The sequence below is a fragment of the Chelmon rostratus genome, chromosome 1, assembly GCF_017976325.1.
Source record: "Chelmon rostratus isolate fCheRos1 chromosome 1, fCheRos1.pri, whole genome shotgun sequence".
Classification (NCBI taxonomy): domain Eukaryota; kingdom Metazoa; phylum Chordata; class Actinopteri; order Chaetodontiformes; family Chaetodontidae; genus Chelmon; species Chelmon rostratus.
The window spans coordinates 7,243,984-7,256,260 of NC_055658.1; the positions used below are offsets into that span (position 1 = coordinate 7,243,984).

Genomic DNA, 12,277 nt, shown 5'->3' on the forward strand with positions numbered 1-12,277 from the left:
TTACAGATTAGTGACAATGATGAATTTACCTTCACAGTGTGAGTCCACTGCAAGAGACGGGGTACGCAGATATAGTCTACGTTCAAATATTCAACGTGGTACTGTTGACTCAGCTGTTGAAGTTATATCTGCAGAATATTTCCACTGTAGTATGAAGTCAAAGGGATGTGAGGTGCCATCTGAACATCCCTTATGTTACAGATACAGTGTGCATCCAGATCACACACAAGCAAACACACAGGCACATGGAAGGAAACGTGTTTGCGCCAACGCACACCTTACCCTAGCACACGCTCACCCTCTCCCTCACAAACACACACAGACGCACACACACACGCTGATATAATGATGCAGGTGTTGGCACACTGTTCAGATGGAATGATTTATTCATAATCATGATAGCATAATAAAACAATGAACATTGAAAGCACTGACAGTTGAACCCAAGGCCTCTCACACACAGCATGCACCACCCCGACCCCAGCGTTCACAGAGACACTGAACATTCCTAACGCCAAGAGAGCCCTGGCTTCTCAAGGTCCTCCGTTTTTTTATTCTCCGCCCCAGTCAGTTTTTTCCTTGTTCTTTTTTTTTTTTTTATTCCTTTAAATATATTTTGATATAAAAACAAGCCCACATATGATGAATCAACCATGTTTGTGAACTGCTTCTCCCCCTTCTCCTGTTATTGTCCTGCCCCCCCACCACTCCTCCGGGCTGTATTGGTTGAAGGACGAACATGATACTGGCGCCCAAATCCTCTCTCTTCCTGTTCACGCTCTCCTCACGGACACTTGAAAAAGAAAAAAAAGAAAAAGAAAGAAGGACAACACAGTCTCATTGGGTGATGGTGGAGGTGGGGGAGACAGCACTAAAAAAAATGGTTTGATAACCTCCCTGAAAAAAAAGAAAGCAATAAAAAAGATCTCTTAAAAAAAGTAATTAAAAAAAATCAAACCACAACAGTCCAGTTGAAAGAAGTGCTGGAGGGAAGTCTGGAGCTCTGTAGACTGGAGGCACTTTGGCACAGAGCGAAGGCCCCACACCTGACACCACGCCGACGGGAGGGAGGGAGGGAGGGATGGAATGACAGAGCTGGGCTGAATCATGCAGAGCCACACGGTGATACAAAGATCCAGGAATGATAAAGGCAGAGGGAAGAAGAAAGAGCACCTGACAAACGTGGAGGAAAAGGCCAGCCTCCCCTCCAGTTAATGCCATGTTCAGGAGAGGAGGGGAGGAAAAAAAATAAGAAGAGAGGAAGAAGAGAAACTTGGACCAAGAGAAAAGAGACAGGCGGAAAGAGAGAGAGAGAGAGAGAGAGAGAGAGAGAGAGAGAGCAGGTGAGCAGCAGCAGGTGTAGAAGGAGGAAAGAGCAGTGGCCCATCGAGAGAAGAGGAAACTGTCTGGCAAAAGCTATACAACACAAACAGGAAAACAGTCTTTGTATGGAAGCAGAGGGCGGCCGGTGGACGTCTGAGGTCGGAGGGGGCACAGTATGGCAGTCCCACAGGACAACAGGCTGGGCAGGCAGGAGGAAGGTGCTGTGGTCCCTCATCTCCTCCTCTTCCTCCTCCTCCCACTTTACAGCTGTGCTGGGCTGTGTCTCACCCCCCCCCTCCCCCCCCCCCCCCCTTCGCCCCCCGTGGGCTCCCTCTTCACAGGTAGAGCTCCTTGGCTCTGATATGCTGCAGCTTCTCCCTCAGCATGCGGAAAGAGGGCCGCACCACGGAGTCCAGGGTCCAGCACTGCTTCATCAGGTCGTACACCACGGGCGGGCAGCCGTCTGGGGCGTCCATCTTGTATCCCTTCTCTACCCGGGGCACCACCTCTTTCAACGGCTGAGAGACAGAGACAGAGCAACGCTGACACACATCCTCTCCATGAACATGTTTGTCCACACTCAGCTCACTCACCTGCACCACAACATCCCAGGCAAAGATTATTCTCCACAACAACGACTAGATACTAAACATGTAAATATAACAGGTGTGAAGCATGCAGAAATAATTCAAATCATAATTTACAGTGCACAACGGGTCACACTAGCTCCAGCTGTCTAATGGCACAAATGCAATTATTTTGAGGTCAAGACATTTCACTAATCTGTTCAAAGATAATAAATAAATATATAAATAAATAGTGGTCCCAGTAACAAAGCCTGCCATCTGCTGGTACACCTCGGACCTTGGCGAGCCACAGAAATCTGGAGTTCATGTACTTACAATTCTAGGGTAAGGCACGCGCCCAAAGGAGTAGATCTCCCAAAGAAGGATTCCATAACTCCAGACGTCCGACTTGGTGGAAAACCTCTGTTAGGCAAAAAACAGAACAGGAAAAGAAAAAGTGGAGCGTCAAATGCAGCACCAAATGTATTCAGTGAGTTGACATGCAAGCACAGACTCCAGAGTGTGTGTGCAGGCAGATTTAAAACTGCGGTTATCAACCAAAGCACCACGTCCTGAACTGATTTCCTGACCCGCTGAAGTAGTTAACAAAACCGGTGGCAGGAGCACTTTTCTGTGAACACACTGGGCATCATGCAGGCACCACATGTATGAAGAGATTTGTTCTGAATCGGCACATTCAGATATTTTGTCACATTCTCCAATGTTTTCGTGCTACGAATTTTCTCTATAGCATTAATGAAATTGAAGTTGTCAAGACCTGTTGTACCAATACAGAGAGTCATCCTCTCTTCACAAAGAGATTACACATTACAGACTTAAATTACTAATTGCTAGCATTCCTACTTAGGAACTGTCCTACTACTTTAAATCTCAGCACACTGGTGCTGAAGTTAAAGCGGGTGAAGCAGGTGCTACCCATCCACATGTTGTCTTCTCTCACCTTCTCTCTTAGTGCTTCGGGGGAGGTCCATTTAACGGGCAGCTTGGCCGTGTCCTGTATGGAGGAGGCCTCCTTGGTGAGGCCGAAGTCGCTGACCTTGGCGATGTTGTCGTCAGACACCAGCACGTTACGAGCCGCCAGGTCTCTGTGGACGAAGTTGTTGGCCTCCAGGTACTCCATGGCTTCACACACATCACTGCGTGACACAGCGAGACAGGAGAGATGATGAGTGAGGACTGGATGATGAAGGTAACAACAACCCACAGGTGTGCATCTACTCTTTAATCTATGTGGACATATTTGTGTCTGTGGTTACAACTTTCATCATTATGACTACAGGGCAAACACAATTAATTTAAAAAGATGGTGAAAGTGGAAGAGAAAAAACAGGCTAAATCAGAAAATACTACTACTACTACTACTACTACTACTACTACAATACTTGCTTTATTTTCACAAAGTTACAATCTAATCCCTTGCACTTCCCCTGCACATTCATTCAAGGATTACACAATCTCACTCTGACAATGAATCATGAAATACTTCCTCGTGGGTGTGTGTGATTTATGCAGAGTGAGCGCACTGTTTGCTCTTATGTAACGGTTGCACTCACTTTAGTTGTGCTGGGTTACAGCATCAGCTAAATGACTTAAATTACAAACAAATAAAGACTTTACAGCGCTTGACTTGCAGATAAAGCAGCTATTGATCAAGGCAAACAACCTGCGGGATGCTTGCTTGCGTAAACAAATGGTTCTTTTATGTTCCCAGTCAAGTACATGACACTGGTCTTTTGAAATGCTACTCAAAGCCTGACAGCTAAAGAGCAGCGGTTTAGCTCTAGACCCTGAGCTGTGCTGATTAAACATTTGTCTTTTCTACAAATGTAATAAGTACTTGAACAGAGATGAAGAGGACTCACAGTGAGAACTTGAGTAAGCAGTCCCCACCAAGCACGGTCCGTCCTCGAGAGCGCAGGTAGTCCACTAGGCTGCCCTGTGACACAGGTCAGGTTATTAACACAACATGTGGAGGACATGGAGCATTTTTAGCACCCCAGAAGTGTTGGTGTCACCTCAACTTGTCAATTCTGAATGACTTATTCAGGTGATTGTTAATAGTAGCTTTATTTGTACTAATTTCTACTTTTTACTTGCTTTCTGGTGGCGAGTGAGATGAAACAATGATACCACTCTCGTGTCTGTAAAGTAAATATGATGGCAGCGCGAGCAGTAGGTTGGCTTAGCTTACACCCAGCTTGCTCATGAATGAACCTGTTGTATCTCATTTGTTTAACCAATGTACTACACTGAAGCTCGTAGCCGAGAGGTAGTCCAGCAAATAATATCCCGTAAAATGGCTTTAGAATTTGTGAACAAACAGCAGAAAACATTTTAATATATGAGCATATTTCTAATACTGTTCTCACATGTTTTTAAAGATGTTAAGGCCTGTAAAAAAAGGTTTACTAGTTACTTTCCCATGCTAGGAGACTGAAGAAAGCTTGTGTGACAGACCTTAGCCATGTACTCTGTGACGATGTAGAGACTGCCCCTCTCCTCCACAATTACCCCGAGCAACTGCACCAGGTTGTTGTGCCTCAGTTGCCTGCACAAAACATACAAATGACGTGTCAGCATGCTGGAAAACATTACGTTTATCTGAGGAGAAGGATGCATCTGTGCACACATAAACATATTCTATATGTAGCGTGAAGGACAAAGACAGAGTTGGAGGATCTTACGTCATGACAGAGGCTTCGGCGATGAAAGCCTGTGCTGTGGCGTCATTTTTGATGCACTTGACTGCCACCTTGGTCCCTCTGTAGTCTCCTACCATCACATCTGACGAGGACAGAGATAAGGTGACGTTTTAGTGCAACATCATTTTAGCACAGGCGACTTTGGACCCTGTTATTATGGCTCTGATGTATGAAATTAAATTGTGCAGAGATCCTTGTGAAATCAATTCCTCACCTCCAAACTCCCCTTTGCCGATGGTCTGCAGGAGTTTCAGCTCCTTTCTGTTCAAGGCCCAGCCGCCTACCACGAGAAGACAGGTAACACTTAGTAGACGCCACAGTCCACGACAATCATGCTACAAGTCTAATAACATTACCATATATCACCCAGGGAAAAGCATGCATTATAAAAAGCTGGCACTCCCTGATATTTATTGTTATTATCACAACACATTTATACTATTTTACATGTAAAACACTGACATCAAAGAAGCAGAATTACTTAACTATTCAAAAAATGCATTAAAAAAAATCGTTAATGAGTTTCACCTATACCCTACAGTCAGACTTCTTTCATTTAGAAGGAAAGGTGTTGATTTATTCGAACATTTAGCTTTTCCAAGTTTCCCGGTGTAAGAATTAGCCGGGTCAGATGAGTATATGAAGAGGAGTGAAGAGAGGCTGAGGTGGAGGAACACTCAGATTGACCTTGAGAACTGGTGAAGCCCAGCACTCGTCCCCAGACGCACAGAGATTAATTACCCTCTGCTGATTAATGCTATTAGGACGATAGCGGATTCTTGTAGGGATGCAAGCTTTGTTGGTAAAGGGTGTATGCGCCACAGACTTTATGCCTGTGAGGTTTATGTGACAGTATCTAAACACAAGCACAATAATGTCCCTGCGTGCATTGGTGCCAGTGTCCCTGTAGAGCAGAGTAATGAGCTCAGAGTGTCCTTACTCCTGGAGAACTCGTCCTGTGCTGCCACAGTTCCCTCCATCAACTTGGGTTTAATCAGTCTGGTGCAAAGGCCATCGGCATCTTTGGTGTAATGCTGGGGACAGAGTTAGAGACAATTCCAATGCATTTTCAGTACAGAAAGACAAAAGTCAACATGTTTAAGTGGTGGAAATTACAATAAAAGTCTAAGTTATCAGATTTCATAAGAGTTTCATTGTCTAAATTTTGATTTTAACATTTAAAAGTCTGTACTGCATACTGTAACAGTTCACTCTCACTCATTTTAGACCTAGTTGAACGACTGGGGTTGAAGCCCATACACAAGCTTGTGATATGCAAAACAAAGTGAGGCTGACGCTTCCAGCAACACTATACAAAAGAACATGAAGGTAGTGATGAAAAGAACATTCAGGCTGGGTTGAAAGAGTTGATGTGGGGGGGCTGCATTCATTTAATATGTACAGGATATCAGTTGTGTTTGTCTGAGAACTTTTAGCAACATGCATCAATGTTAAGGGGTGAAAGGTTGTCTTGAGTGACAACAGACTTCACCTCGTTTCCACCTGATATGAATGGTCTAGATTGTCACAGTGTCACAGAAAACTAATTTTATGACACACAACCATGAATAATCACAATTCAATGAAACACAGTGCATCAACTGTGGTGACGGGATCATTGGTGGTTGAAGTGAATGAGCCACTGCTGGAGATGGACAGCATGTGTGAGGCATCTGAAAAAGCCTCTAGAATTGCTCCCATGCTGAAAGTTTGTAACATTTTTTTAGCAGCAGAGGAGGAGTGTGTGGGTGTGAGAGAGGTCACTACATTTGACCTTTTACCCCCAGAAACACAGCAAAACAAACCCCAAACCAATATATATATATATATGCTCATCATCATGAAATCAGGTTAGACATCAACATCACAAATGCACATTCTATTCTATTCATGTGAGAAAGTTGAGAGACAAAGTGTGATCAGACCCCTGAGGCTGCATGAGAATCAAACTTCTATGTGAACACAAAAATAATAAAGACAGCAAGGAAGCTACTCCACCAACAACAAAACCAATGTTATACAACTGCAGCAGGGCCAACAGATCAGAGTGTAAGCTACTCTGACAACCACCAGGGGGCAGCATGGTGAAGGAGGGGGCCAGCTCCTGTTATTGAACACTGATACAAACACTGGCATACAATAAACCCACCCTCTAGATGCACATGCATACACAAATACACATATTTAGATCTAGCCATATCATTTGTTATTGTATGTGCAGTGTCAGTGTTGACGAGATCATCATGGAAAATGTACAACAAAGACAACTCTGAATGTTGCGTAATTAGTATTGCTCGTTTAACACATTGCATTTACTGGTAATGTGTCAAAGAGTTATTTAAATTCTGCCTTTTAATGCATGTAGATGTATCTTTAGTACACAATGGTACTGGATAAATAAACATCTTGCCCATATATAATTAACGCAGAAGCTTGTAATCACAGCATAAAAATACAAAATGGGCATTGTAGCTGAAAATACTTTGGCCATCCTGTTACACCCTTGTATAAATCATATGGAGCCACCTTTGTTTCAATTCACCAGTATCACTGCATAAATGTGGATGACAGTCATGAAGGCCTGGGTCTCTCAGCACATCCAATAGCGTACATCTCAACCCTCTTTGATTGCATCCACGTTTCTCTCAGTTGCACCCTAGTCCCTCCCATCGAGGATGCATGGAGGGATGGAGGAGGAAACCAAGGCAGGAGAGAAGAAGCGAGGAAATATGTTTTTGGAGAAATGAGACGGCCTTTCCTTTGAGGTGTCATGTGAAGCATGTGAAGCGACGTCCCACAGCATCCCATCAGTAAATGATATTCAATGAGTGCGTGTCTGCCGGTAAAAGACTTCTGTCAAAGCTGCTCTTGTGTAATCTTGCTCACGGCTCATCAGAGATCTCTCCCCACTCCTCGAAGCGGAAACAAGAGGTTTGAGACGGCTTTCAAGATGACCAGAATGACTTCCAGTTCAAGCGAGGATCGAGGAGTACGGAAATATCAAGTAAGAGACTTCAGATGTACCCTATGTGTGTGCATACGTAGGGCTATGTGAGACCTGCTGTGACAGGCCAATAAGAGCAGGGCAACAGCGAGAAGGCCGGAAAAACACACAAGAATGCAAGGAATCCTCTCATATGCTATTATAGAGAGAAGACACGGGGGAATGCAGGCGGGGGAGAAGATAAAGATATAGAGAGATTGGGAGAGAGAAATGTAGGAAGGGAAAGCAAAGGAAGAAGTTGAGATAGAAAACCAAGGAAGGAGGAACAAAAGCAATATGCCAGGTATACACATGAGGGGACACAAAGAGAGAGAGAAGGAGGGAGGTAGGTGGAGAAAGGAAGTGGAGGCAGAAGCAAGTCTGGAGGCTGTGAACGAGAGAGAGAGAGAGAGAGAGAGAGAGAGATTGTGGGTGGCTGATAACAGGAATGCACCGGGGATGTGGATGGTCTCTGTGCCAGCTGGCACATTCCTGTTGTCCACTTCCAACACCCCGCAAGGCAAAGAGATGAGGTCCAATTAAAAGTGTGATAGACACCAGTCCAGCTCTTCTCTTTATCTGACAGGATGAAAGGTCTGTCTCTCTCTCTGTCTCACTGCCATCATGTCTCCTGTCTTCGCCTCTCCACACTCTGTCCTTTCTCTGAACCGACTCTCAGATAACGGGCAGGGAGTGAGAGGATGTGAACAATGTGAACATGCACTTGAGTCTGATTTTGAGGGATACTCCATGGGGACACTGAACGGTGTCTGCGTGTGTGTGTGTGTGTGTGTGTGTGTGTGTGTGTGTGTGTGTGTGTGTGTGTGTGTGTGTGTGTGTACGTTGTGTTTACAGAGTTATGTAATCATACTGCTGCTTGATCACAGCGCAACTAGATTTCATTTTCCTAATTGTAAAATACTGGTATAAAGATTGGAGGATGGATTCCAAATCGCAATCACAACATTATAAATATATAAAGAAAACTGAAATATGGACACATTTCTTATTCCCAATTTCACAGACTAGACCCAATTTGTAATAAGTTGTGACAGACTTCTTTCAGTCAAAACCAGAACTGATAACAAAGGCCGACAGGTGTACAACAAGATAATCACAAATGTCACATTAGCTGAGGATTTAGTCAGTAAAGAATAAAATATAACTGACTTTGATTGCTTCACCACACTGTCTGTCTGACTGTGAGTGGTGATCCAAAAGGCAGCTTTGACAACATAAATATTACCTGAAAAAGTGAGAAACAATGCAAAGCTGATGACACCCATCTACTCTTATAATATAGACTTTCTGTGGAGGTATCTGCAGCTAAGTTTGCTGACTGTTCAGCTCTACAGTGAAGAAAGCACAGCAGCTGTTTCAGGCCAGAGAGCATCACCAGCGTCATGAAAATGCATCTCAGTGACGTTCAGAAGAGAGGAAGTATGCTCTGGTACGACATGAAACAAGGGTGACATTTATGGACAGAATGTCAGTGGTGACATGTTCTGTTCTTACAGGCTCTCTCTGTGGCTCAGGTGAATACTGTGACATTCAGTTCTCATGATTGTTAAGGTTAAAGACATGCCAAATGATTGGCACTGATAACAAGAGGCCTTTTATTCTTGTCATGCCAGACTAAAAGCCAAGGGCATCATGGGTGTCAAAGGTTTTCAGTATGTAAAGAAACAACAGATGCTCAAATTCTGCTGTCCCTCACCTCAACCAGCTGCATGAGGTTCTCGAAGTACTCCTCCTCGTCAATGGTGAGCTTGCCGTTGTGATAGATGATGCGGTAGTGCTCCACCTTGCCATCGCAGCTGACGCACAGTGTGTAATCGCCGGGATAGTTGGTGCTCTCCCTCACCAGGAACAAGCCCGTCTCCGGAGGGTAGAGGAGCCGCTCGGCCTGCTCCCGAGTTATCTTCCCATGAAACCAGCTACAAAGAGGGAGGACAGGCAGGGAAAGAAAGAGGGGAAAAGGAGGAAAAGAATGGAGGCATGGTGTTGAACAGAGGGAGCACAAGGAATAATGAGGGAGAAAAAGTGAGAGGAAAAAGAGTTAAAGAGTAACCCACCCCCAAAACTTACCCATACTGTTCTCACACAAACACACACACAAACACACATGCATACACATACATATGCATTTTACGATCGTGGACTAATAGGAGTCAGGTCTGATCCATGTACAGAAATGCTACATGTGCCAACAACTGAACTCATCTGCTCTGTGTCAGCGCTAACAGCATCAGATAGGCCGTAATCCTTCAACAGATCACACAGGTTTCCATTTTCACTGCACCCATTTTGCGCATTTGCAGCTTCAAACACACAGAAGGACCCACTTCCACGTTCACAGCCCACAGCTCTCCTCTGAAAAGAGAAGTGAAAAACAGTGGCGGTAATGGGAAGCTGGCAGCAGCACTTCCAGTCTGTTCAGCTCGCTCGAGCGGTGCAGGGGCGGGGCCGTCTCAACTCCAGAAGTCAGCAAGTACCTGAACCCAAATAACAGGAAACATGGCGCTCACGAACACACATGCATGCATGCACACACACGCAGGCGTAAGAAGCCTGAGGCAGACTCGGAAACCGACACGCAGGGACTGCAATAACAGGAAAGTGCAAGAGCTGCTCAGACGCATGGTGGGCCAACTCCTGACTGAGGTCAGGGAGTCAGACTGATTATTAAACACTATTAGAATAGGAAAAAAAACCCCAAAATTCAGCCTTCTGCTAAAATAAAAAGATCTGCTGGTTTTAACATGTTCTGAAAACAAATAAAGCTCTTTCTTCATAGCCCTGCTTCATCCTCACCATATGGCCTGGTGAAGACATCTATAGGCTTCTAATGGATGGATTAGAGAGCTGCATTACAGACAGCGTGCGTGCTTACATGCACATTAATATCCTGGTTTCGAGTCTTGTCCTGGTTTTGATCATACTGGGAATATGGTGTGTACATGGAACACAGAGAGACCTGGCTATTCATGTTTACACGATCATAACAGCATCCAGGTTTCTAATGGTTTGTGTGCAGATGTCCTGATTCCTGATCATCTCAGCCTCTTACTTCTGTACTGACTGAATTACCTCAACAACTGAGAATGAACACAATTGGGCTTCTGGCTGTCTGGACCCCGCTGCTTTTATTATTCTACTGGATTTGGTTTCTCCATCTGATCTCCGGTGATGGAAAACAAGAGCGACAACACATTTCATGATTCTGCATTGCCAAATCAGATCATTTCCTTTCAGCATGTGGATCATCATTACATCATTTAACACCAGATTTCTTGCATTACTGGCTAACTACAATGTAACTTGAGTTGAGGAGGCACCTGCAAACATGGCAGAGAATTGTCAGAAACCTGGATCAGGTGTTTACTTGCCACATTACCCTGGTTTCTACCAGAGTACTCCAGCTAGCATATTCAGGTTTCTCAAAACAGGGATAATGGCTTATGCAGATTTCTGAAAAGTACTGCTCTACGGACTTTACAAATCCCTTCTATGGCAACACATAAATATTGCTCACCGTTGCTGTGTTTCTGTATTAAACAGCAAATTAATTGTTACATGTGATCCGCAAATGTTTAAAGAGTAATGTTTCAATGCAGTTAGACTATGACAGAGTCTGAGCCCTCATTGTAAGGATTCTGAATTTTAATATTACGTCTCTATTGCCTCTACAGACCTGTGGTCATGAGCTCAAACACACCACCATCCCGGCACCGTATCCCATCGATTTATGTCACTCTCCGTGTGAAAGGTCGTATTAGCTGCAAACAGTAGCAGCCCACAGGGTCTCTCTATCCATCTTGGCTGGTGAATGGGTGGTAATCAACAGCTATAATTGATTTAGCCCGTTTTCCTGTGGCTGCCTCCGTCTCTCCCTCCTCCTCCTCTTCTTACTCAGCCTCCTCAGACAGCAGAGGCCCTTGTGGCAAAGCAGCTTAATACGGGTGGAGTTGATTAGATCAGTGCAGGCAGCTTCTCCGATGGACAGCAGCTCCTTAACTCCCACTAATCCAAGAGCAGGCGCCAAGCATAGACAGCCCAGTGACACACATAGTCCTTTGATGGACACACACTAGCTGTTCTGTCCATGGCAATTAACTGCAGTTTTCATACACTACGTCATATTGAAAATAACAAAAAGCACAAAAATGCAGTGAACAACTTGGTGGGGACAACAGGGAAGGAGGAGGCAGGGCAGCTGGGCTGAACACCCAAGCTTTCTTAGAGGTGGCGCTGTTATGTGTAGCAGATGTCTGCCACATGGGGGCAGCAGAGAGAGCAAACTGACTGCAGTGAGGGAGGCGAGGACTGGATCCTGCTGAGTATCAACGGGTCAGGGTGAGCAAGGGGACAGAAGACCACAGCTGAACCCTTATGTAACCCAGGCGAGAGGGAGAGGTCTTCTCAGAGACATCTGTTAGTGATCCACACAAGAAAATCAACAAGTCCCTGTGGGTTACAACTAATGGCTCCAGAAGAACCAAGTCTGATGACTTGAGCCTTTCAAACAAACACGTAACTATGCAGTGATCTCAAAGGCAGCAGTAAGGACATGAGGTTAGCAAATGTAACCATGCAAAATATTTTGGAGTCTATTAATTCCTTTAAGTAAAATCAAAGAAATATTTCTCTCAACCAAAGACCCATTTCTGATAAAAAAAACA

At 44.6% G+C, this 12,277-nt stretch overlaps 1 protein-coding gene across 1 annotated transcript in view; it reads right to left on the reverse strand.

The window, feature by feature from the left end:
- Positions 1-368: 368 nt before the first annotated feature.
- Positions 369-12,277, reverse strand: part of LOC121605776 (tyrosine-protein kinase CSK) — a 41,855-nt gene continuing 29,946 nt past the window's right edge. Inside the window, exons 5-13 of the mRNA XM_041935854.1 lie at positions 9,313-9,532; positions 5,553-5,646; positions 4,827-4,892; positions 4,595-4,694; positions 4,368-4,458; positions 3,773-3,846; positions 2,851-3,046; positions 2,226-2,312; positions 369-1,841 (exon numbers count right to left, since the gene is read on the reverse strand). Coding sequence (XP_041791788.1) covers positions 1,659-1,841; positions 2,226-2,312; positions 2,851-3,046; positions 3,773-3,846; positions 4,368-4,458; positions 4,595-4,694; positions 4,827-4,892; positions 5,553-5,646; positions 9,313-9,532 — 1,111 coding nt within the window. The 3' untranslated portion in view covers positions 369-1,658. The remainder of the gene's footprint in view (positions 1,842-2,225; positions 2,313-2,850; positions 3,047-3,772; positions 3,847-4,367; positions 4,459-4,594; positions 4,695-4,826; positions 4,893-5,552; positions 5,647-9,312; positions 9,533-12,277) is intronic.